This window comes from Dermacentor andersoni, chromosome 5 (assembly GCF_023375885.2).
Source record: "Dermacentor andersoni chromosome 5, qqDerAnde1_hic_scaffold, whole genome shotgun sequence".
NCBI classification, from domain to species: domain Eukaryota; kingdom Metazoa; phylum Arthropoda; class Arachnida; order Ixodida; family Ixodidae; genus Dermacentor; species Dermacentor andersoni.
The window spans coordinates 12,930,347-12,956,560 of NC_092818.1; the positions used below are offsets into that span (position 1 = coordinate 12,930,347).

Below are 26,214 nucleotides of genomic sequence, written 5' to 3' on the forward strand. Positions count from 1 at the left end.
GATATTTATTGAAAATAAAACGGGAAGCAAGTTTCTGAACTTTCTCAATTTTTAATTTGTTAGACGCAGTGTAAGGATCCCAAACAATTTTGCCATATTCAATTACAGGTTTTACAAGGGTGCTATTAGTGAGTGCTTTTACATCGGGAGTTGCATTACGGATTTTGCGTCTTAGTGCCCAAATTGCTTTGCGTGCCTTGGAGCATGCATTGTCTAAGTGTGTATTCCAGTATAGGTCAGAAGTGAAGGCTAAGCCTAGATACTTATGCTGATGTACTCTATTAACTGGTTTACCTGCAATGGAATAAGGGTATATCATTATATTTTTCTTTCTAGTAACAGACATAATTACGGATTTGTCAGAGTTAAGCACCATTTGCCACTTAGCGCACCAATGTTCTATTGCATGCAGATTAGCGTTCAGTTCTTCTTGATCAGTTGGGGTCCTAATAGTTTTGTATACGACTCAGTTGTCAGCAAAAAGTCTGATTGGGACCGAGGCAGCTTTTGGGAGGTCATTTATGAAAACCAAAAATAAAAGGGGGCCCAAGACACTTCCCTGTGGAACACCTGAAACCACAGGGGAAGACGACGATTGAAAACCTTCGAGGTGTACAAACTGTTCACGGGAGGAGAGATAGGAAGAAAACCAGTGTGTTATTTTGGAATTCCTGAATATAGCATTAATCTTTAGCAGGAATTTGGATGGGATACCTTATCGAATGCTTTTGAAAAGTCCAAGAATAATATGTCAGTTTGGCCACGGCTGTTTATTCCCTCAGAAAGATCGTGAACGGTTTCTATGTGCTGGGTAATTGTAGAAAGGCCTTTTCGGAACCCATGTTGAGAAGGATGAAGTACGTTATTGTGTTCAAGATATTCCATAAGGCATTTAAATACAATATGCAACTTAGAACATGTACAAAGGAGAGAAATTGGTCGGAAATTATTGACAACCGATGTAGAACCACTCTTATGGACCGGAATAACTTTGGCATATTTCCAAGTGGACGGGAAAGAACTCGAGGTAATGGATATTTGAAAAATTTTTGTGAGGTATTTGGCAACCCACTCTGCATATCTAAGCAGGAATTCATTGGGGATTCCATCAGGGCCTGGGCTTTTCTTTACAGACAATTGAAGCAGCAAGTTAAGCACTCCTTGCTCTGTGACTTCTAAGTCTTGAACTGGAGGGCAGCCAGGCGCGTCTGCTACTTTTGGTGACAAGCCGTCGTCAGAAGCGAAGACGGATGAAAAAACGAGTTGAGGTTTTCAGCTCTTCCTGCATTATTTTGTCTCCATTTTTTCGAGGCTTCGAAGGAATAACATAGTGCCAAAATTTGGTAGGTGCTTCTATTAAAAAATTTTCTAATGTTACATTGTAGAACTTGTCCTTAGCCACCTTGACAAGATGCTTGAGTTGCTTACTCATTTGGCTAATTGCACTGCTATTGCCAGGAACAGACTTAATCCTGTTTGCCCTCCGTTTTCTTTTTAATTTCCGCTTCATGTGTATGATTTCTCTTGTTATCCAGGGATTCTTCTTCCTTGTACATTCTGAAAGCTTGGGAATAAAGTGTGTAATACAATGTTCCACCATGTTTGAAAAGTAGGCCCATAATTTGTCTACGGTAGCACCATTATCCGCAAGATGCATAAAATCATCAAATGAACCCTCGAGGCATTCCAACACGCCAACGTCGTCAGCGGCAGCAAAGTTTAGAAACGTCTTACGTTTACTATGCGAACGATCTGGCACCATATCTAAAACCATTATTACAATTTTGTGATCTGATATACCTTCGCAGGGTTCGCAATCACAAAGATGAGGTAGCAGTTCTGAGGATATAAACACTGGGTCTAGAAGTGATGACGTTGTTTCGCATACTCTGGTGTAACCTTCTACAACTTGAGTTAGGTTATAACAAAATGCAAGCTCAATTAGTTCTTCACAGCTAGGCATATCCGTTTGACTAAAGGAGAGCGTATTCCAGTCAATTCCGGGCAAGTTAAAATCACCTAAAAGTAGGATTGAGTCATCCTGTTTTAAATTCCTGTCCATGAAATTTCTTAAGCTAACAAGCATGTCTACAGGGGAGTTTGGGGCTCTGTACACACCACCTACTATCACCGAGCGGTTATTTAACCTAACTTTTATCCATACTGATTCAATGTTACTTGGACCATCTAAAACAGAAAATACTATACCGCTTTTGACCATTATTGCCACTCCACCCCCTCTTTCTATCCGATACTACGATACTATCCCTCTTTCTATCCGGCATACTACGATTAGCCACATGTGAGCACACGCAATGTGTTATGTTGAAGTGCACGGCCTATTTACTTCATGAAAAGAAAAATAAAACATGTTACACCAGCACATGTCTCCGCCTCATTTGCCAGCGAATGCGCCGGCGCACACTTTGCAGGTAGGCAATGCGCAAATTTCTGGGCAGCCGAAACACACCAACTATGGATTCGCGCACCGCACGGCCTCCTAGAAACAAAACTCGAGAAGGCTGTACAGGGTGCGCCTGCGGTGGCACCTGTACTTGAAGCGGCACTTGTGCCTGGGCTGGCCCCTGTGCGCTGTCGTCATGTGCACCGTCGTCATCTGGGTCGTCTGGCAGAGGCACGCCTGCTGCAAGGCAGAGGTTATGCAGCGCTGCACAAGCTGCAACAATAGTGGCTGCTTTCTGAGGCGAGTAGTGGAGCACCCGATACCTCTGCAGGCATCGGAAGCGGCTCTTGAGGACTCCAATGCACCGCTCAACGACATTTCGAATTGATGCGTGTGCCTCATTATAGCGCCCCTCTGCCGTGAGGCGATTTGGGTGACCAGGCACAGGAGTCATGAGCCATGGCTCTAGCGGGTACCCAGAGTCCCCTGTAAAGTGTTGCATGTCAGTGAACGAAATGGATACATTAAGGCACAATGCAAGAACACAGTCTACGCCAGGACCCTTTTACAACAGGAGCAGGTCTTGGATTTATTGTTGCGATATCTATCAAACATTGACCTTCCCTGAAAGTTGTAAAGAAAGTTCGACTCATTTTAAAGAAAAGCCCAATTTCACCTGTTGTCTTGGCTGCAAATCTCATTCTCAGGTTAAGTTGGACATGTAATATTTATTTTATACTCGTGGTTTTCTGCTCCGTTCATCCCATTTGCCCCTCCCTAAATGTACATCCTCCACTAAAGCTTATTAGCTCTTCTCTCTTCAGAAGTGTTATTTTACAAAACACTTCTAAGGTCTACTCTCGAATATGCTGCCAGTATCTGGGATCCTTGCTCTACCTTTCGTACCTCTTCTCATGAAGGTACCCAAAATTGAGCTACCCATTTGATCCTTTCTAATCACTCCAGCACCACATGTCGCTGCAACAAAAAAAAAATCGCACACATTGCAACACAAAGAAAAATAGCGCAACTTGCACCATTCTACAATATATACTACACCGATCACTAACGTCGATGCCGAAAGTTTCACGCACACGCTTATTCCTTTGTTTCAAGGACAGTGACCAGGGACCAGGTCCCCAAGTCCATTGTCACCAACCCTTTTCCACCATACTTGAAAACTGCCATTTCGACGTGTTCTGTAGAATTCCACCCCTGCCTGTAGCGCTCCACGTGGCATTCAGTGTATTGAAATTAATAAATAAACAGCATAACATGTCAGCTGTTGTATACATGCTGGTACAAATATCTGCCTTTTAGGAGAGACTTGTTTCTCTCGATAGTCGCAGCAGGTTCATTAGGTACTGCTGCATTCACAACACATTTCTAGCAAATCACGCTTTCTTAAAGCTTGCTAGGATGCAAAACTATTTGACTGTGCATGTTTTACGTGTGGAAGAAGCACTGCTACTTTAGGTGCACTTACCAAGCAAGACTTCTCCATGAAGTAACAGGCCACGAGTGAGGCGGCGGCGAAATGCTGAATGCCTCCAGACGAAAGAATCGTGGCACGATCCCGGAAACCGTGGGTCAATTGCCAGGATTTTCAGCTTCGCGTCGCACACCTCATAAGGGAAAGCAAAGAGAAGGTGTCAGTGCCACTGCAACAAATATCTGGCACAACCTTTTGCTTACAACACTACTTGCCAATCAGTTACTGTTCAGTCAGCGAACACAATTACAGAAAAGGAGATATCAACATATGCAGTAGGCAGTTGAACTAATGATCAGCATGATAACAATGTCATCTTAACCTACAAATGCAATGTTGGCATGTGTACACATGCTCACGTATGGCGTGCGGTCACAAAATAATGTGCAAAATAATTCCTTTGGTTTCTTCCGTCCATATTGTGTAAGATTCTGCTAAAGAGTGCTACCTGTTTTTTTTTTTTTTCAGACAAAGTGCCTATTACAAGCGAAAGAACGCGGAAACAGCATGTGCCGTATTAACAGCTAGAGCAAATAGGTGTCCACACATTCTCATTCTCCCTCACACCATTTTCATTGATGGGATGCTCCTTTTCACGTTCACAGTCTGTTGGCCACAATGCTTTAGTTTTACGTCGAATAAGAATCACAAGGGCTCGTCTTCTGTAAGGATCGCTCGCAGACGAAGACTCCCTTCACTGCTACGGCGTCTATTCCGGTTTAAGTCGCGCGTAATGTGTTTACATTGTAGCATCGAAAAGACTATTCAACTGCAATTGGAGAGCACTGAAAAAGTGCGGCCGTGTTCTATGCAAAGTTCAAAGCCGCCATTACACATACAACACAAACGCTACTTTCTCTAACAGGAACGCAAGTATTACCGGCAATTGATGAAAAATAACGAAACGAAGTTTTTTACAACGTGCACTCGCGCAAACACATATCGAAAATATTTGTCAATGAACAATACTCACGACCATGCAGTTGAGGGCGTAATACCCTTTACGGCTCCAGTAGGATTCCGTTTCGCCGGGGCCGAGCTTCTTAGGGCGAACGATGGCTATCAGACTCCCGTCCACACATCCTAGCACTCCTGGAATTTTTCCACGGCTAAGAAAGCCTGCCTTGACGGCGGCTTTCTGTTGCGCCGTGGATGGGAATCTAACCCATCCTTTTTCCTTGCCCACAACCGTAATGGCCTTGGCGACGGCTGTGATGATCCGGCTGACCGAAGGCTGCGACAGTGCTATCGCTTATTCATTCCCGACGAACTGCTGAAAGCTCCCGGTGGCAAAAAACCGCAGCGCGCACAACACTTTCATTGTAGTGTCGACACCACGAAATCTTTGAGGTCCGAGATGTCCTTCTAGCTCATCGCAAAGACGTCGCACTATGTCTTTGGAGAGCCTAAAATGCCTCCGAAACTCTTCTTCGGCCATGCCGAACGCGTCGTGTCGTTGCCTCTCGTCGCGTCGTTGTCTTTCGGCACTCGCCAGCAACACAACCAAAGGAGCCGCCATTGCCGTCTCTGTCTCGTCTCGTCTAGGTGCCGGCTCGTCAGCTGGCGCGAGGTTAGCCGGCAGCCACGGTTGCCCTAGCAACCCTCGACATCATGCTCGCCCCCGCGCGCGACCCTCGAGAGAACCACTTCTCCGCGGTTCCTCTCCTAGCAGGGAACCGGTTCCTTTCCAGAAGATTGGCAACCTGTGTGACGTCATCAAAATTTGTCGTCCCGCCCACCAGGGATGACGACAACGAAACGCCGACCAATGGCAACAGCCCAAAGGAACCGGTTCCCAAAGGAACCGCTACAGAATACGGCCCCAGATACGCCTCTCTATTATACCAACGTCGTGGCTAGGTCCCGACTGCAGCCTGCCATGCAGTCATAAGCAGCTGCATCGTACTATGCGTCCTCTGGCATAGATGGAACCTGCACCAGCAAACCGGTGGTGTACTCCCGACAACTGACTAATATGCTTTGCGTGCGGCTACGCCAGTCATTTTGCACACTTTTGTAACCGTGTGCGGCACTAGGCAGCAGCGTAGCGCCGCACCACCCGTGACAAGCCAGCCGACCGTCTATATTACGACTCCCCGTCGGCTATGTCACCGACACTATGGCCAATGCCAACTACCTGCCGTTCGCTGTCTCCTCATCATCGCTCACTGTCACCGATTCAGCCTCACCTCCTAACGCGGGAGGAGGAAAACTGATTGTCGCAGTCGCAGAGGCAAGGGCTGAAGCACCGTCGAAATGTGAAAGTCCTCAATGCAGTCCCTCGAACGTCTTTGTTGTGTTTGCTGACGTTGTTCGCACTCACGCATATGCACTTGTGGAGACAGGAGCCGCCGTATGTGTTATGGACACTAAGCTTTGTAGCTTACTTCAGAAAGTTACGATGCCCATTTCTGGGCTGTCCCTCTGCAAAGTTAGTACTCAGCACATTCACTCCTTCGCGGCTTGCACTACTTGTGTTGTCATTGACGACGCTCTATACGACATAGAATTCATCCTCTCCCCGTGCTCTCATGACGTTATTCTTGGCTGGGATTTGCTCTCACGCCACAATGCCACTAGCCAACGGCATTGTGCACAGGCCAAAACAGAACTCACGCCATTGTTAGATTTACTGCTCACTGAGAAATCTTCACTATCGAGGAAACTACTCGTCCAAGCCGACACCTACGTTCCTCGGAATGCATCAACGGTCGTGTCCATGCACTGCAGCAGAATTTCAGATGCTGTTACACTGCTGTCTCCACCTGACCACTTTACAACTCGGAAAGCTGCTGCTACGTTTTGCGGCAGTGGCCATCACACAGGGCTACAGAACCGTTTTCATTTGGAAGCCGTTTCCATACCATGTTATGGGGCTCCGCAGGGAATGTCTTACCAATGTAGAAGTGCTCGACGACGTACAAGTTATGGACATGCCCGACGACAATTACTGTGATAGTTACACTACGCTCAGTGCAATTTCTACATGTGACATATCGCCCAGTGGTACGTTCGGTCCTTGCATTTTCGATGGCCTCACATTTGTCCAGCATTCGCAGCTTCTGTGCCTCTTAGAAGAATTTCGTTCTTTCGATGCTGGGCACTCATCCCGAGCCGGACGTCAAGTATTACACATTGTATCGACACTGGCTCAAAAAATATACCACTGCAGCAACGTCCGTATCGTGCATATCCTGCAGAACCTCGTGTACTCAATGAACAAGTCAGTGACATCCTTCGCCACGAGGCAATTTGATATAGGAGTCCATGGCCATCCTCCGTCTTCCTTGTTACGAAGATGGTTCCATGCGGTTCTGTGTGGACTACCAGCACCTCGACAAGATCACTTGCAATGACGTCCACCGTCTCCTGCACATAGACGACGTGACTGACAGTCTACAAGGTGCAGAATTCTTTTCATCTCTCGATTTGCACTCAAGGTATTGGCAAGTACTAATGTCAGGCGCCGATCGGCTGAGGACAGCTTTTGTAACACCCGAAGGTTTATATTAATTTAGCGTAATGCCTTTTGGACTATGTAATGCGCCCGCCACTTTTGAGTGCATAATGGACACAGTTCTGCATGGCTTGAAGTGGCACACATGCTTGTGCTAGCTTGACGATGACATTGTGTTCTTCAGACGCTTCATACGCAATTTTGCCACCATCGTGTATCCCCTGACCACGGTGTAGGAAGGTGACAGATCGGCCCAAAGGCGTTGCGCAGCAGTCACATAGAAAAATTGTTCAAGTTCGCCTTCCCTATACCAGTAGGCGTAAATCTGTGGGGCACCACTTCAGGTTGCTCTACCATGAGGCCATGTTTGACATCGAAATGTCTTTCGTCCTGTTTTGTGAAGCTATTCGCAATCCTTGACAATTTTCCTTGACCGAGTAAATTTATATGAGGTGCGAGCAACCATAGAAGCGATGGAGAAAAAGTGTTTCGCCCCACGTTGCACGACAGGGTACAAATTGTGTGCCGAAAAATTTTCGTTGTACTCTGCACAGAAGGAAGAGTGGCTTCGAGTGTGCAGGAATACTATACTGCGTAAGGGTCGCATACTGCCATCTACTGACCATCTCTGCGAACGATACTTCGAGCCACATTTGGTTAACAAAACCTGGAAGGCTGTCTATAATGGTAATGGCAGAGTCCCTCAATACTTTTACTGGGCATGAAACTCCCCCGAAAGTTTGATATAGGGACAAGAGTGGCCGCTAGGGGCACCCTCGCCATTCAGGGGGCATCGGAGTGAATCCGGCGCTGGCGCTCTGCGGCCTACGACGGAACTAAAAAATGCGAATAAATACGTCTCCGCAGTGATAACACTGTGAGAAGGATGTGTGTCCTTGCCGATGAAGGCACAGACAAAAATGAAACTGTTTATCCGCGCACCAGCGGCTGGCGAGCCCGGTAGCACTCAGCAAACACGCACGCAGCCGACTGCGCAGCAAGCCAGCGGGCCTCACTCGCAAAATACGAGTCCCTATTAGAAAAACAAATAAGACAGGCGCCAGCATGGTATGTGCTGGCTGGTATTTAAGAGACAGAGATGACCACCTGCCGGTCCGATGGAGAGGGGCTGGCGCGTCCGTTCACCGTTTAAGGTACGAGGCGCAGTGCGCATATACGCACCGGCAACGGGTGCAGGCGCCCCTGGCTATGCCTGCTCGCGTGGAGACAGATATATGTCTGGTGGCAGTGCTCGCACTACTTGAAGGAAATCTGGGTAAATGATGATTAATGGGAATTAACATTAAATCTAGCTTTAGAACGAGAATTTCGATGGCAATAATAGCATGTTATTTACACTATGCAATATACAATGTTGATAAAACGTTTTTTCTAAAGCATTTACTGCAAATTTCAGTAGCCGATCCACGGCCCTTTTAAGACTCGGACCGGCCTTAATGCCTCCTGAAAGTGCAATGGTTACAACTCGCGATCACGCCTGTCCGCAATTTTCTACATAGACGCTTACTTGTAAACGTTTTCCATTTTATGCAATGTATTTTCTTCGTAATTACAATCAGTATGAACGAAGCAGTGATGCCAGTTCCGGAGTAAGCAATTAGACCGAGTGCTGTTTCATATGAATTTCTTGCTTTTTTGTTTTTTTTACTGCCGGCGCCTTCATTCCACATCTGCCCTTAAGGTTGCTTTTAAAGTATTCTGTAGTTTTCATTCTTTTATTCTGGTTTTTATTGCAACTGGTATTGATAATTCATCAATACAATCAAGTACTTCTTCTTAAGTAATTCTTCTTCACGGCCGAGACCATCATTAATAAGGTAAATTAAGCCAGAACCATTTCCAACGTCAAAGATGAAGAAAGGGGGAACAATAGTTTTATTCATGTGAACAGGACAACAATTTTTAAAGCAAAACAATCCCACAAATCTTCTTTATTTTGCAGAGGCGTGAGAGAGCTACATAACTCGGAACCGTTTAACCATGTTTAACCAAACTTTTTCACTCCACTTGCCGGACAAGACCGGCTCGATGATTCCCTGGACTTCTGTGTTTTTCTCTGGTGAAGAAATGCAGCCGGCATCTCAGAAAGAAATGAACAACTTCTGCAGTGGTTGCCACAAAATGAGATGGACAGCCCACGCTAGCAGAGGGAATCCTATTGTCATGCAATATGCTTTCAATGATATTCATGTAGAGATTAGGGCATGCAATTTTCTCTACTGTGAACTCCTCCACATAGCCTTCTATTATTTTTAAAAGGACAAGCGAGCGGTCTGAGGGCACCTGTAGATAGCCTTTTGATCTTATTGATGTCGAATCATTTGGCTTCCGAGTTGAATTTTTTAAGGTTTGGACACACGACGAGCAAGCCATCGTTGCAAACTTCTTGACCACGTAGCCAGCAAGATGATCTAGAATGCACTCCTTGGGTGACATGGGCTGCAATGTGCCACTGTTACCTTCCATGCAGTCAGCAGGCTCTAAAAGAACATCATCGAAGAGCACAGCCAGTGTGTCGACCTGAAAAATACAAAACTTGCAGTACTGTTATTTATATGCAATAAAAAATTGCATATAAGCTTGTCACGAAACAAAAATGCGCAACTTACATGAACTGGAGAAGGCGCTTTTTTTGCAGTCAGTATCTTGCAACTTGAGGAGCAACTTTGGTGCTTCACCTTCGACTGACGCTCTTTTCGGAGGCCGTACCAAGTTGTTGACACTTAGAATACGGTAAATAAACAAGAACTGCTGGACAGTTGGTTGACCTCAATCTCCGGCCACATGTCTAACTATGCCAAAAAATCGCTACAAAAAGGACATAAACATGCATTCATTCATCACATGACACTTTCTAAGCATTATATATGTAATAGCTATAAGAATGTGGCCGCGAGCACAACACGCAATGTAAATAGGACATACGTTTTCTGACAGGCAGACCTTTTTGACTTACCTCTAAGGGGTCCTGTCTAATATTTCCCACGAGAACCTAACGGAAGCCAGCAGTGAGGAGACGTTCGATAAGGGACACGGTGCTATGCAATACTATTCTGAGAGCAGCACAAGTTGGCTTGCTGAGGAAGAAAATTTGTCGCTGTTTTGGCAAAGATTTGGTATAAGCAGACCAAGCATCGAGCCATGCAATGTTGTCTTTCAGAGTCTGAGAAAAAAGTTTTTTTTTTGCCTAATGCACAAATCTTTTTCTAAATGTAGCCTATTACCAAAAAACACTGATTATACTACTCACTGCAATATGTTCGGTTTCTTTGAACAGAACCTGCTCTGTGCGTTTAGTGTTCAAGCAGTCAAATAATTTGCTCATGCGCCTTGTGAAATCAGCAGTGTCGGTGCATCCATGAAGCTTCCTGCAGTTGTCTTGTTTACTGTAGAATTCCATGGCTGAAGCTGTACTTTCACTCAGCGACTGAAAAGTAAGAAATAAAGTATGAGGCTCATTAACGACAAAAATGAAATAATCCAGCAACCGGCACGTAAACATACCTGCACTGCAAGCTTTACGCTTATTTTCTGAAATGCATTAGTAAATATATGTGCTTTTGTGAGTTTCGGGACAGCACGTAGCCCAGACTGCTGCTCCTCATATTCCAGCAAGGCAGAGTAGTAAAAATGACAGACTTCTTTGTCACCAGGCAGCTGTTCAAAAAAAGAAGTTAAACGCATCATTAAACCATTACCCGTTATTCCACGCCAATAACATCTTACTCAAAATTTTCCAGCTTTCACCAGATTGTTCCGTATGCACTTAAATATGTGTGGCGGATCAATCACAGCATAAATGATTCTGCCAGAATCACATGGATGTTGAAAAGCGGTCTGCAGTCCTTTGATTTTTCCACTGACACCTAAAGAAAATTGCCCCGTTATGTATGATGCACAATTCGCGAACTTATTACCACTTATACGTGTGATACAGTAAAATATTTACCTAGTGAGCTCAAGGCTTACCTATTGGATGCGAAATTGTCGCAAGTGACTGTATCTATAACCACTCCATCGTTACAAAGGTGAACAATACACTCCAACAAGAATTTTGCAAGGACTGTGCCTGGAGCAGCACCAGACGCACAGAACACTCCTACGGTCTGTGACCAAACGCCCAGGAATAGCCGAAAGAGAAACACCAAAACGTGATCGCCACCCTCGAAGTGATCAGATTCCCTGGTGTATTCACCAAAATCAACTTTACTCGGAAGCCTCATGTCACTTTCTCGTAGGTGAACACTCTTCCTCACGCTCATTTCATCAAGCATCAAAACTCCTGAAAGAGAAGAAAATATACAGAATGAAGTGTCAGGAAATACAGATTAGTCACCACTTTTACCCTCAATTAGTAAACGCACACCTCCACGTTCCCTTTCAGGCAGACCTTGGAGCTTTTCCCTCAAAATATGAAACAAATTCTTGTCAATTCCAAACTCTGCTTTAGATTCTTCAAATAAGTGTACAACGTGCGAGGATGTGGCAGGGGAAGAAAACCACTTTGATGAAGAAATGTGTACACCGATGTCGATTTTATCTTCAGCAGCATGCAGTCATGAAACCATTTCTTCTTGTACCTGTTAGCAAAGAATCTTTTTTGTAGCGAAGCAGGAAAAATGCGCAAATCTCAATAAATAAAACGCTGAGCGATGTGCCTATTTAAAACTTACCGCACTGCATTTGGCGACTTCACGTTCACTTTCATTAAACACTGATCAAAAATTAACTTTTCACGTGTTACAGTTAGTGCAAATTTTCTTCAGTTTTTCGGTGTTTCGCCTCTTGAGCTCTCACCCTGGCGAGCTTCAGTTGACAGCACTGAAGTCGTTGCTCCAAGCAACGGATATGGGCCTTCAATTTTTTAAGCTGCGAGAATATGCATACAGCTGCCTCCGTTTGACAGGCAGCGTCTACACGTACGCTTCCGTTCACCCCAGTGCCTACGAAAGAAAAAAAAGAAAACATTTCCCTCATAGATATCCCGTGCGCCGTACATGCAATCAGCAAGCAAGCGACCGGCGCCAGTCTCCGTTGCATCTGCGCCCGTCGAACTCGAGCACATCGTCGCTGCAGCGCCGGAGCTCTCCAGGTCAACTGACGGTTCCCGGCGACGCTTGGTAGCCTTAGGTTGTCGAAGTGAGGGAGTTCTGCACTTTTTAGGATTTGACAAATACGCAGGGAGGCCTTCGAAAATCCTCGGCATGGCATCCGGCGAAAGTTTTGGCACATAGCGCGGCGGCGTCACAACCACGCCATCAACTACCCATTCATCCGCACGCACAATGTCACTCGCATCGAAGTGCTTTTCATAGACACGCACATGCGGGGAGTCGAAACTGAAGCCAGAAGTTTCTCGACGTGATATGGCGCGCTTCCATTTTTCACGCTGGTCGCTGTCACTGGGCAGGCCGAACATCGACACTTTGTCTGCATTTCCCCTGTACCCGGAGTGGCATCCAGGTACGCAACAAGTACGCTGCATCCTGACCCGACTTTCAGGCACACCCAGGGCACATTTTCATGAGACACAGCACACGGAGAAGCCGAAAACTGTCAGCTCACATGCCACGCTACTTCGCACTGACAGCAGCTGCCGCCTTTGTATCGCCTCCGCGATGCCCCTCCGCTACACGCAGCGCTGCACTGCGGGCGCCGCTGGCAACGCACAAAGCTCTCCATGACCAAAGCTCTCCCAAGCTCTCCAAGTGAAGCTTCATGACCAGTAAAAGTATTGAGGGACTCTGGTAATCGTTTGCCTTGCACTCGCCACGATTGCCGCCGTGCGTGAAGCGCGAGACACATGGTGCGATTTTCCGTGCGATCGGTCGTACGGCGCGTCGGGTGCGACTTGCCGCATGCGGCGATTCGAGACACATGGTACGAATAGCTTTGCCGTGCGTCAGTCACTGAGCTCCGCCCACAATTTCACTCTTCCATTTCACTCTTCCCCTCTCCAGATATGGAGTGCCCACTATATTTCCAGACTGCCCAAACTATCTGTCGAAAGCGAAAAAAGCTGTGAAAGAGGCCAGCTGAGAAGCATGACCACACCGCACCTTTCAAGAAGCACCGTAAGCAAAGCCACGAACCCAGTGATTGGGTTTTGCAAAGCGATGTTGCGGATGAGATTGAGGGTGGCGCAAATGCTTCGGACATGCTGTCGCATGATTCTACCTTGGTACCCTTGGCAGCAGTGTGAACTTTTGATTAACTGTTTGAGCGCCCAGCCCGTGTTCTGCTTCTATCCACAACTTGGCACTTTCACAAAAGGAACGTATTATATGTGCACCGCCATCAAACAATACTACTAATTTGTAGGACTTTTGCGAAACACCCGTAAGCATCCCAAGAAATTTGCGTAAGCTGTGCCGATACAGGTTAGAGCGTTCTAACATCTGTTTTCGCTGCAGCGTTGCGGATTTGGAAAGACTGAGTCCAAATTTGTTATACTTGCCAATTTTTCCAAGTATGATGTCCTACATCGAAATTGTGCTTCCTTTGTTGTATAGAATTTCACGATGCCTTTCAAAGGCAACTATACTCGTATCGGTCCAGCGGTTGCTTTCCGAGAGCGTTTCTGCATTTTACAAGTATCTTGCTAGGGAAATCCTAATTGGCCCAGTGCTAAGGCTTCCTTAATGTCAAGGTGACATCCTCCATAATAAAGTAACATTTCCCTGGCATCCAGCAGTGATGCCATTTAGCTGTTACATCACCATCGCGTTGTACAATTTATTCATTGAAAGTGTAATGCCGAAGATTTTTCCTTCAGAACCGCTACTCAGCATCGTAAAATATTCGCTTTCTGTGTGCCGTTCTCTCCATTACGGCTGCACCCACCACTTTCGTTTCTGTTTCCGCTTCTTTGGATCAGAAGAACCTTCCTTTTAAGAAGAAGCAGTCTCCTGCGGCTGTCGAGGTCGAGCATTGCGAGAATAGCACGTTCAACACGAAACCAACACACCAACACTACTCGCCAAACATCGGGCTCGCTCGTGCTGCGACTAGACCGCAGCTTCCACCACCTTTATGTGAATTCGTCGAACCTTAGGGCATAGGTATGTCGCATTCACAAACTTTTATTTATTCTGGTGAACCATGAGATATTAGACTATAATTCACATGAAGAAGCCATAAGTTTTGTGTTCAACATAAAAATACACGAGTTTATTAGTCTTGTTTCTGACGTCAACACGGCGAACACCGAAATTTGTCAAGCAACAATGGAAGAGTGAAATTGTGGGCGGAGCTCAGTGACTGACGCACGGCAAAGCTATTCGTACCATGTGTTTCGAATCGCCGCATGCGGCAAGTCGCACCCGGCGCGCCGTACGACCGATCGCACGGAAAATCGCACCATGTGTCTCGCGCTTCACGCACGGCGGCAATCGTGGCGAGTGAAGTGGCAGGGAGGGAGGGGAGCACTGAGACCCGCTGGTCACCTTCAACGAAATAACAACGGACTATCAGCTCTCGAGGAGGACCTTCCCGTTCCCCCAAGCTAAACTCAGACCACAGTCATCAATATTCAGAATGCTTCAGACAGGGTCATTCCCCTCGTGAGGCCGACTGAGCCTTTATTCACCAGAGGTAGAGCCGCAATGTCCGGATTGTGGCAAGTCGTACTGCTCGCTAGCGCACATGCTCTGGCAATGCTCTGCGTTAAGCGGCACCGTGTTCAGTAAAGAAGAATACTGAGCGGACGGCCCGCGAAGCGACGAGCACCAGACCCAGCTCCAGGCCGTCCAGAGGACTCACGAAAGGGTGGAGGCTCACGGGCTTCCCGTCCCAACGTGGGTGCGGCCCGCGACCCCTGCTGACCACTAAACCAAGGGTGGGTGGAGAGGGGTTCCTCAGGACTGAATAAACTTATTTCCTCATCCTCTCTCTTCTCGCCTGGCGAGCTTTTGCGCGAATAATCTAATTCTCTTGGCAAAGATGCTCATTAATGAAAAATGAGTGCCCTTCCACTCTGTGAAGGATGACCAGCGAAGATGTGTGTGTGGGCCCCTTAAAGGCGAACTGCACCTCCGCCGTGGGTCGGCCCGGCATTGCACTACCTTCGGGATCGGCCCATGTATGGATAGTGCTTAACGCCAGCTCCACCTCCGCCACGGGTCGGCGTGGCATTGTACTATAGTCAGGATCGGGCCACGTATGGGCAGTGATTAATGCATGTTTCACCTATGCCGCGGGTCGGTCCGGCACTGAACTATCGTCGGTATCAGCTCACGTATGGGGAGTGCTTAACGCCTGCTTCAACTCCGCCGCGGGTTGGCCTCGGATTGCACTATCTCCGGGATCAGCGCACAACGTCACAACGGCACGAAAATTTCCTTAGATGATAGAAGTATACAGCTTCGCTGTAATATAGACTCACTGATTTGAAAGCAAATTAAGTGCAGATGCCGACAGTCTCCTTTTTGGCATTCTTGATTATTTGTGTCGAAATGCAATGGAGGTAAATCTTACCACAATGCTTTAACCTTATTTTTGGTCGGGGCACGATGCACTGTATCGATATCTTCGGCATGAAGTTCTGTTTTCAAACAAGATGGGATTTTCTGCAATATGTCAGGCAATAATTCATCAACAGACACAGGAAAAGTTCTTATTTCTAAGTTGTTCCAACAAATGTATTGTTCGAGCTCGATTATTTCCTGTCGCATTTCTTTCATCTCTCCCTGTAACTGGTACCCATCACCAATAATGCTAGCCTTTTGGTCGTTCACTTGTCAGAATTCGCGGTGTACGTTGTGCACATCACTCCTAAGTTGTTGAGATGTCCTATTCCTGATATCCACAGAAGTTTTAAAGTCGTGAATGTCCCTCAGAGACTGTCTGTTGTCGTCATCTAAGACTATTATATCAAATGTCATGCTTGTTGCGGTACATTCGAGCTTGCAGATCATGCAAACGCAAGGCTTTAGCGACATTCTTTACGGTACCGAGAGGTTTGACTGCAAGAACCTCTCCGAGTGACTTCAGTGGATTTTAACCCGTTACAGATTTCCTACCGCAAGAGAAAACGATCCAGGAGCTGGAAATTGAGTATAAAATAGACGTTAGCACGCTTACGTACCTGCAAAGGGGCGTGGGTGTGGTACATTGCTGATGCTAGCAGCTACCTGGATCGATCTAAAGTGATGCTGGCTCTGTTTGAACCAGGCTTTTATAGCAGAAACCAGATAGTCGAATGTCATATCAACCGTTGGGTGCATCCGATGATGCTGTCAAATGCTGTCACTTGAGTCAGGTAGTCGGGGAATACGCACTTTCGGTAGCAGTCTTTGGATGATATATCACTCAGCTGCGCTGTCCAAAGAAGATTCAACGTCACGGCGACGCTAGGTCAGTGTCGATTCGTTCGTTGGGAAACGCCGCCTGCAAAGGGGCATGGGTTTAGTACATTGCTGATGCTACAAGTTCACATGACCGCTCTAAAGTGATGCTAGCTCCGTCCAAACAAGGCTTTTATCATCATCATCATCATCATCAGCCTGGTTACGCCCACTGTAGGGCGGAGGTCTCTCCCATACTTCTCCAACTACTCCGGTCATGTACTAATTGTGGCCATGTTGTCCCTGCAAACTTCTTAATCTCATCCGCCCACCTAACTTTCTGCCGCCCCCTGCTAGGCTTCCCTTCCCCTGGAATCCAGTCCGTAACCCTTAATGACAATCGGTTATCTTCCCTCCTCATTACATGTCCTGCTCATGCGCATTTCATCTACTTGATTTCAACAAAGATGTTATTAACTCGCGTTCGTTCCCTCACCCAATCTGCTCTTTTCCTATCCCTTAACGTTACACCCTTCATTCTTTTGTCGATAGCTCGTTGCGTCGTCCTCACTTTAAGTAGAACCCTTTTCGTAAGCATCCAGCTGCCCCGTACGTGAGTACTGGTAACACACAGTTGTTATACACTTTTCCCTTGAGGGGTAATGGCAATCTGCTGTCCATGATCTGAGAATGCCTGCCAAATGCAGCCCAGCCTATCCTTATGCTGCTGATTATTTCAGTCTCATGATCCGGATCCGCTGTCACTATCTGTTCGAAGTAGATGTATGCCCTTGCCACTTCCAGTGCCTCGCTACCTATGGTAAACTACTGTTCTCTTCCCAGACTGTTAAACATTACTTTAGTTTTCTGCAGATTAATTTTTAGGCCCACCCTTTTGCTTTGCTGCTCCAGGTTAGCGAGGATGCATTGCGATTGGTCCCCTGAGTTACTAAGCAAGAAAAGATCATCAGCGAATCACAAGTTACTAAGGTATTCTCCATTAACTCTTATCCCCAATTCTTCACAATCTTGGTCTTTGAATACGTCCTGTAAACATGCTGTGAATAGCATTGGAGAGATCGTATGTCCCTGCCTGACGCCTTTCTTTATTGGGATTTGTTGCTTTCTTTATGGAGGACTAGGGTGGCTGTGGAGCCGCTATAGATATTGACACGTGTACTTATATTTATCGGGCGACCACGTTTCGCCGCCTAACAAATCTTATCGCACAGCGCGGGACGCGCCTGCATGTATCCGAAGTTTCTGGAAAGTTATCGATGCTTCTATCCGCTGTATGTTGTCGCCGAACCTTGTGTTATCTGATTTCATCGCGTGACGCGAATGGTGTAGAACTTTGTGGAAGGCACGCGGGTCCCAACGATTAGTCTGGAACATTCGATGACTGCTGTATGACTGCGATTTTCGACGATCGCCGACTGTGTTCGCCGCTCTCGTTGTGCTTTAAGGGTAGCCTGTTTTGTGGGCACAGGTTCGCCCAATAAAAGCTAGTTTTGCCTTTCACAGTATTGCTACTGTGTTCTTTGCCGTCACGACCACGTGACAATATCTTTCAGTATTTTTACATACGGCTAGTCTACACCCTGATTCCCTAATGTCTCCATGACTGCTGAGGTTTCGACCGAATCAAACGCTTTCTCGTAATCAATGAAAGCTATATATAAGGGTTGTTTATATTCCGCACAATTCTCTATCACCTGATTGATAGTGTTACTGTAGTCTATTGTTGAGTAGCCTTTACGGAATCCTGCTTGGTCCTTTAGTTGACAGAAGTCTAAGGTGTTCCGGATTCTATTTGCGATTTCCTTAGTAAATACTTTCTAGGCAACGGACAGTAAGCTGATCGGTCTATAATTTTTCAAGTCTATGACGTCCCCTTTCTTATGGATTACGTTTTAGTTAGCGTTGTTCCAAGATTCCGGTACGCTCGAAGTCATGAGGCGTTGCGTATACAGGGTGGCCAGTTTTTCTAGAACAATCTGCCCACCATTCTTCAACAAATCTGCTGTTACCTGATCATCCCCAGCTGCCTTCCACCTTTGCATAGCTTCCAAGGCTTTCTTGCCTTCTTCCGGCGCTACTTGTGGGATTTAAAATTCCTCCAGTTATTCTCTATAATCGTGTGTGCCACTGGTACTGTATAGATCGCTACAGAACTCTTCAGCCACTTGAGCCATCTAATCCATATTGCCAGCTTTGTCTCTGGCGCATACATCTGAGTCTTGCCTATTCTTAGTTTCTTCTTCACTGCTTTTAGGCTTCCTCCGTTTCTAAGAGCATGTTCAATTCTATCCATATTATACTTCCTTATGTCAGCTGTGTCACGCTTGTTGGTTAACATGGAAAGTTCTGCCAATTCTATTCTAGCTGTAGGGTTAGAGGCTTTCATACATTGGCGTTTCTTGATGAGATCTTTCGTCTCCTGCGATAGCTTACTTACATGCTGTCTAACGGAGTTACCACCGACTTCTATTGCACACTCCTTAATTATGCCCACAAGATTGTCATTCAGATCTTCGACCCTAAGATCCTCTTCCTGAGTTAAAGCCGAATACCTATACTGTAGCTTGATCCGGAATTTCTCTACTGTCCCTCTTACCGCTAACTCATTGATCCGCTTCTTATGTGCCAGTTTCTTCCGTTCCCTCCTCAAGTCTAGGCTAATTCCAGTTCTTACCATCCTGTGGTCACTGCAGCGCACCTTACCGAGCACGTCCACATCTTGTATGATGCCAGGGTTAAGGCAGAGTATAAAGTCTATTTCATTTCTAGTCTCGCCATTCGAGCTCCTCCACGTCCACTTTCGGCTATCCCGCTTGTGGAAGAAGGTATTCATTATCCGCATATTATCCTGTTCCGCAAAGTCTACTAATAACTCTCCCCAGCTATTCCTAGAGCCTATGCCCTATTCCCCCACTGACTTCTCTCCAGCCTGCTTCTTGCCTACTTTGGCATTGAAGTCGCCCATCTGTATAGTATATTTTGTTTTGACTTTACGCGTCGTTGATCCCACGTCTTCATAGAAGCTTTTGACGTCCTTGTCATCATGACTGGATTTAGGGGCGGAGACCTGTACAACCTTCATTTTGTACCTTTTATTAAGTTTCACAACAAGACCTGCCACCCTCTCGGTAATGCTATAGAATTGCTGTATGTTACCAGCTATATCCTTATTAATCAGGAATCCGATTCCTACTTCTCGGCTCTTCGCTAAGCCACAGTGGCACAGACGTGCCCTCTTTTTAGCACTGTATATGCTTCTTTTGTCCTCCTAACTTCGCTGAGCCCTATTACATCCCATTTATTGCCCTCTAAATCTCCGATAGCGCTGCTTGACTCGCCTCACTAGATAACGTTCTAGCGTTACACTTTGCCAGGTTCAGATTGCAATAGCGGCCTGTCCGTTTTTTAAAGCAGGCTTTTGTAGAAGGCTTTTATCGCAGACACGAGATTGCCGATTGTCAGATCAGCCGTTGGACGCATCCGATAGTGCTGTCAAAGGCTGTCCCTTGAGTCACGCACTCGGTGAGTACGCACTTTCGAAGCAGTCTTTGGATGATAAACTCCTCAGTTGCGCCGTCCAAAGAAGGCTCAGCATCGCGGCGACGCTAGATCAGTGTCGATTCATTCGGTGGGAAACGCAGCTTGCAAAGCGGCGTGGGTGTAGTACATTGCTGTTGCTAACAGCTGCCTCGATTGCCCTAAAGTGATGCTGGCTCCGTCCGAACGAGGCTTTTATAGCACACACCAGATAGCCGATTGTCAGATCAGCCGTTGGGCGCATCTGATAGTGCTGCCAAAGGCTGTCAGAAGATTTACCTAGGCTAGTAGCGCAGCTCAGAAAGCGCAAAAAGGAAGGTGGATGGGGTAATGAAAGGGAACGGAGGACGGAGTGAGCGCTAACTTCCAACTGATGGTTTATTTCGTTACACAGAGGCTACTTATACACTCGGCGAACCACGTGACATCAAGAGACACAAAACCAAGCAACAAAACCGCTAGTAACCATGTGAAAACATATTCAGACAGCCTGTGGCTGCAGTCGCAGATACGCCAATTCATTGATTGATAAAGGTAATGAAGGTGAGCTTACATATTCATGGTCCAGACCTATGATAGCCTTTGCTTCGAGATTTCTCTTGTGAGCGGATTACGACTACTGCCTAGAATGACGCTTTCATTTAAGACAGCTTCGCAGCGACACGTTTTTGAGTTCTGCACAAGAAAGCCTCCAGCTGTAATACAATTCTTGCCATTGTAACCATGTTCGCGCAACCTGTCATTCAGACATCGGCCAGTTTGACCAACGTAACGTTTTACACACTTGAGTGGAAAACAATGAACAACACAATGTGTGCAATTAACGAACTTCCTTTTGTGATTCCTATCACAGCTAGGAGGAGGCTCTTTATTCGGATTAGTGAGCTTGCAAATCCTCATAAGCCCTTTGGGGCAGAAAACACTACACGAATATTCACTCGCTTGGTGATTTTCTTAAGATTATGTGAGACAGTGTAAAAATAAGCAAATATGTTTGTCCTATCCCGAGTAGTTGTAGGATTATCTGCATGCTGGTTGTCTTTTCTAAACTCTCTCAGATTCCGTTCTCCGACTGACACTTGTAGGGACGCGGCATAACCAGCCTGCGAATGCCGTTCGCAGTGAGAGGCAAAGCTAGACGAAACAGTATGGTGCCACGACTTTTTCAAAGCAGACTTTAACACCTTCTGCTCTCTACTCAGCTAAAGGCTTCTACGGAACATTCTTCGCTGGGTCCGACACTGCGGAAATTTCTACGCTTCGCTGACCAGAAAACTGAGTGCTTGTGGCAGTGCCAGTTGCGTGAACTTCGTGGTCGTCGTTCCGGGAGAATACCGGCTCCCAGAAACACTGTTCACTCGCCGGAAAGCTTGGACCTGCCAGAACACATCCACAACATTTTAACGTTGGGGCCTAAGTTCGCGGTGGAATCTAGTAAACCACCGGAAGAGATGTTGTCAATGGTGAGGCAGATTTCCAAGTTCGCGACGGAAGAGGATGTTTCGCGCGTTATTTCCGAAGGTGTAGGGTCCATATCCCGCTCTATACAGGCACTTCTGAAGGTTTCTTTGAGACGTGTAGCTACCTATCTCCGTGACAATTCGATTTGCGCGTTATCGGCAGATAAAGAAGGCGGGTTATGTGCACTCTCAGAAGCGAATTTTCACGCAAGAGCTGGTCACGAAATTTCCGCCGCTTTTAAGCGACAGGATACAGTGTCCTTAAGTAAGGTAAAAGCTAAGGCTAACAAATTTTTCAGGGAATGCGACTCTGACAAAATGTTGAAAGGCACTGCCAGCAGCAAACGAGGTCACCTAGAATTATTTTAGCGCGAAAATGCACAAACCTGACGTCCCGTTGAAGGTTATTGTTTCAGAAAAGGACAGGTGGCAGAAGTCTGTCGCAGTGTTTCTGCAAGCCAAGATATCCGTTTCACCCGTGAATGACCCGTTTTTAATACGCAACTCCGATGAAGTGATTGACTTTTTGAAGGAGAACTCCGATCGAGGCTTTCAAGTCTTCTCCGTCGATGTGAAATATATGTACTATCCTATTCCTCACAATGACTTGCTGACAGCTATTTCGCAGACAACTGATGAATTTGGTGTCACCCGTTTTCAAAATAATTCTGGGCTGTCTAGCAATCACTTTTTAGAACTGAGCTTTTATTTGTCATCAACGTTCATCACATGGAATGACACCACCTATTTGCAGAAAAACGGAGTATGCATCGGGTCGTGCATTGCCCCTCCTTCTCAGTGATTTATTTTTAGCTCGCCTAGATGACGTCATGTCAGTGAACCCTTATCAAACTAATGTTTTAAGAATATCTCGTTATATAGACGATTTTTAATAAATAAAGCGAAAATCAGACATCGAGCCGTTCGTAGCAATTGCTACAAAAGAAACCCATACGGGTTCCTCGAAAGAAAAGCCTCAGAGTTGAAGAAAAATTCGTCCTGGTCCGGGACATGAACCCGGGACCACCGCCTTTCCGGGGCAGCCGCTCTGCCATCTGAGCTAACCAGGCGGCTAGCAGATGGCAGGGCGAAGCCGAATTTGTCGACAACACACGAAGCAAAGGCAAGAGTTTGACGTAGTAGTTCTTTCTATTCAGTGTTATCTGGCTGACCTTGAAACTGAGATTGACATGGTAGTGCCGATTTTCAAAGAATGCCTTCCTCCCCTTGACGTTACTTACGAGTTCCCACAGGATCACACGATAGGGTTTTTGGATTTGCGCTTAGCTTGTTCGGATATTCACACGTGTTCGTACTATGAACCTCGTACTGACAAAGAACTGCTGCCTTTTCATTCTGCTTATTCTAAGTCGGTCCAGAGAGGCACAGCCAACCTTTTCATAAATAATACTTTGAAAAGGTCGTGCCACCATACTGTTTTGTCTAGGTTTGCCTCTCATTGCGAACGGCTTTCGCAGGCTGTTTATCCCGTGTTTCTACAAGTGTCAATAGCAGAACGGATTCTAAGAGAGTTTTGAAAAGACAACCAACATGATGATAATCCTGCAACTACTTGGGGTAGGACAAGCATCATTCGTTATATTCACACCGTCTCACATAATCTTAAGAAAATCGCCAAGCGAGTGAATATTCGTGTAGTGTTTTCTGCCCCTAACAAGCTTATGAGCATTTGCAAGGTCACTATCCGAATAAGGAGGCCCCTCCTAGATGTGATAAAAATCACAAAAAGAAGTTCGTTAATTGCACACATCGTGTTGTTTATTGTTTTCCACTCAAGTGTGGAAAACGTTACGTTGGTGAAACTGGCCGATGTCTGAATGACAGGCTGAGCGAACATGGTTACAATGCCAAGAATTGTATTACAGCTGGGGGGTTTGTTGCGCAGAACTGAAAAACCTGTGGTTGCGAAGCTGTCTTAGAGGAATGCGTCATGCTAGGTCGTAATCGTAATCAGCTCACAAGAGAAATCATCGATGCAAAGGCTATCATAGGTCTGGGCAATGCATGTGTGAGCTCAGCTTCATTATCGTTATCAAGCAATGAATTGGCGTATCTCCGACTGCAGCCACAGGCTGTCTGAATATGTGTTCACATGGTTACTATCGGTTTTGTTGTTTGGTTTTGTGTAATCTCTTGATGTAACATGGTTCGCGGAGTGGATAAGTAGCCTCTGAGTCACGAAATAAACCATCAGTTGGAAGTTAGCGCTCACTCTGTTCTGCATTCCCTTTCATTACCTATTCCACCTTCTTTTTTTATCTTTCTGAGCTGCGCTGCAAGCGTAAGAACGTGATGACATACCAACTCGTTTAAACTGCTTCGCTTTTGACTGTCACTAGAGTCACACACTCGGTGAGTACGCACTTTCGAAGCACTCTGTTGAAGATACATCACTCAGCTCCGCCGTCAAAAGAAGGTTCAACATGCACGGCGACGCTACGTCAGTGTCGATACGTTCGGTGGGAAACGCAGCCTACAAAGATAAGGGACGTGGGTTTAGTACATTGCCAATGCAAACACCTCCCTGGATCGCTCTGAAGTGATGCTGGCCCTGTCCAAACCAGGCGTTTATACCAGAAACCAGATGGCCTATTGTCAGATCAGCCGTTGGGCGCATCTGATAGTGCTGTCAAAGACTATCACTAGAGTCACGCACTCGGTGAGTGCGCACTTTCGAAGCAGTCTTTTTCAGATATATGAATTAGCTGCGCCGTCCAAAGAAGATTCAGCATACATATCCACGCTGGGTGAATGTCGATTCGTTTGGTGGAGAACGCAGCATGCAGAGATACAGGGGCGTGAGTTTAGTGCATCGCTAATGCCAGCAGCTGCTTCCATCACTCTGAAGTGATCAAAGTGATCGCGCATCGCTTCTGCGGCTTAGAATGCATTCTCCTGCATACGTTCGCGGCGATATTGATATGAAACGAATTGAAGTCTGGGTTTTACATGCCAAAACCATGACTTGGTTATGAGGCACGCAGTGGTTGGGAACACCGAATTACTTTTGACGCGTTCTTGCATTTCGCCCCCTTCGAAATGCGGCGGCCGCGGCGGAGATTCAATCCCACCACCTCCTACTTAACACCGGAACACCATATCCACTAAGCCATCGCCGCAGGTGACATTAAAACTTTCATCTGCTTGCCTTCAAAAAAAAAACAAAAAAAAATAAAAATAAACAATATGAATCAAAATCGAAAGCAGACTGCCCACAAGGAACATGCTCACGGAGCCACATCAATACCGACAATATTGCAAAAGGCTGGGAACGGTCAGGTCGACGTTACAGACGTTCTTTTTGCTCGTCAACTGCGCTTTCAGAGCTTTTGAGTGCAATATATTTGCTCTGCGGAGAAGATGAATGCTCGGCGCTGCAGCCACATCACCAGTCTCCGGGGAGGCGCGAACTCGAGATTGCCTGGGCAGTTCTGGTTGAAAAAGCGTGTCAAAGCTTCCTGCTGCTCTCGTGTCATGTGCTTTGCTCGGTTTAGATTCGGTGGAGGTTGCTGCGGTTTTAGACCACCCTGGAATCACACAGCCGGACTCTGCCGTCCATCATGTGTGGCGACGCCAGTCAGACATCCTGACCAGTTTTGCAAGACAACATATGTGCCGATTCCCAGCGTCTGCGCAATCCTGACATCTTCAGCTGCACCGATGAGACAGACATTCAAGATCGGCTGGAATCGTGTGAAAGAGCGAGCAGCAGCAAACAAACGGGGATAATCCCCCGAAACTTAAGAACGCGATCTTTTATTTAGCGGGTGTCACGAAGCTGTGGTTTAAAAACCCCGAAGCCGATCTCCTGACGTGGACCAGCTTCGAAACAGGCATCACAGAAGTTTTCGGCCACCCTGGCGTGCGCACGCTACGCGCTGAACAACGCTTACGAAGCCGAGCTTAGCAAACTGGGGAAACTTTCACCAGCTACATACAGGACGCAGTCGACCTCTGCCTGCGTGTCAACCCAACAATAGAAGCGACGGAAAGAGTTCGTCAAATCATGTAGGACATTTCCGACGATGGCTTTCATATAGTGTTGAAGAAAAACCTTGGCACTCTTTGTCAGGTCATTGAGCTTTCACAGAGTTTCTACGAGAACCACCGACAGCGTCTTCTCACGCGGCGCACACCTGTCTCCGGCGAAATCCTCTCGAGCATGGCCACCGCTCTTGACATTGACGCACTGCTTTGCCATGTAAAGGAGTTCGTTCGTGCGGAGGTTGCTCGTAAGATTTAGTTGCTGTCTTCTGCCGTAGTACGGTAGCTACCTGGGCGAGTCGGTACATCTGCATTATTGCTTACAGCGTGCAATAAAAACACGGGCACAGAAGACAGACGAAACACGATTGCTGGCTCACGAGTAAAGGTTTATTGCATTCAAACAGCCATAAAATGGGAAAACTAACACATGCATATACCCGCGCACCATACATTCCCTCGACCAATAGCGAAAAGAAGACAGGCGGGTGGTAAAGAAGTGATTAGAACCGAATAATCGCTAAAATTATCGC

General features: G+C 46.4%; 1 protein-coding gene across 1 annotated transcript; it reads right to left on the minus strand.

The window, feature by feature from the left end:
* Positions 1-255: 255 nt before the first annotated feature.
* Positions 256-5,148, minus strand: LOC126530123 (putative nuclease HARBI1). Its single transcript, XM_050177561.3, has 4 exons — positions 4,870-5,148; positions 3,891-4,029; positions 2,490-2,890; positions 256-294 (listed from the first exon to the last, which is right to left on the minus strand). Exons 1-4 carry the CDS (start codon positions 4,873-4,875, stop codon positions 256-258), a joined length of 585 nt encoding a protein of 194 aa, XP_050033518.2. The 5' UTR covers positions 4,876-5,148.
* Between the last annotated feature and the right edge of the window lie 21,066 nt (positions 5,149-26,214).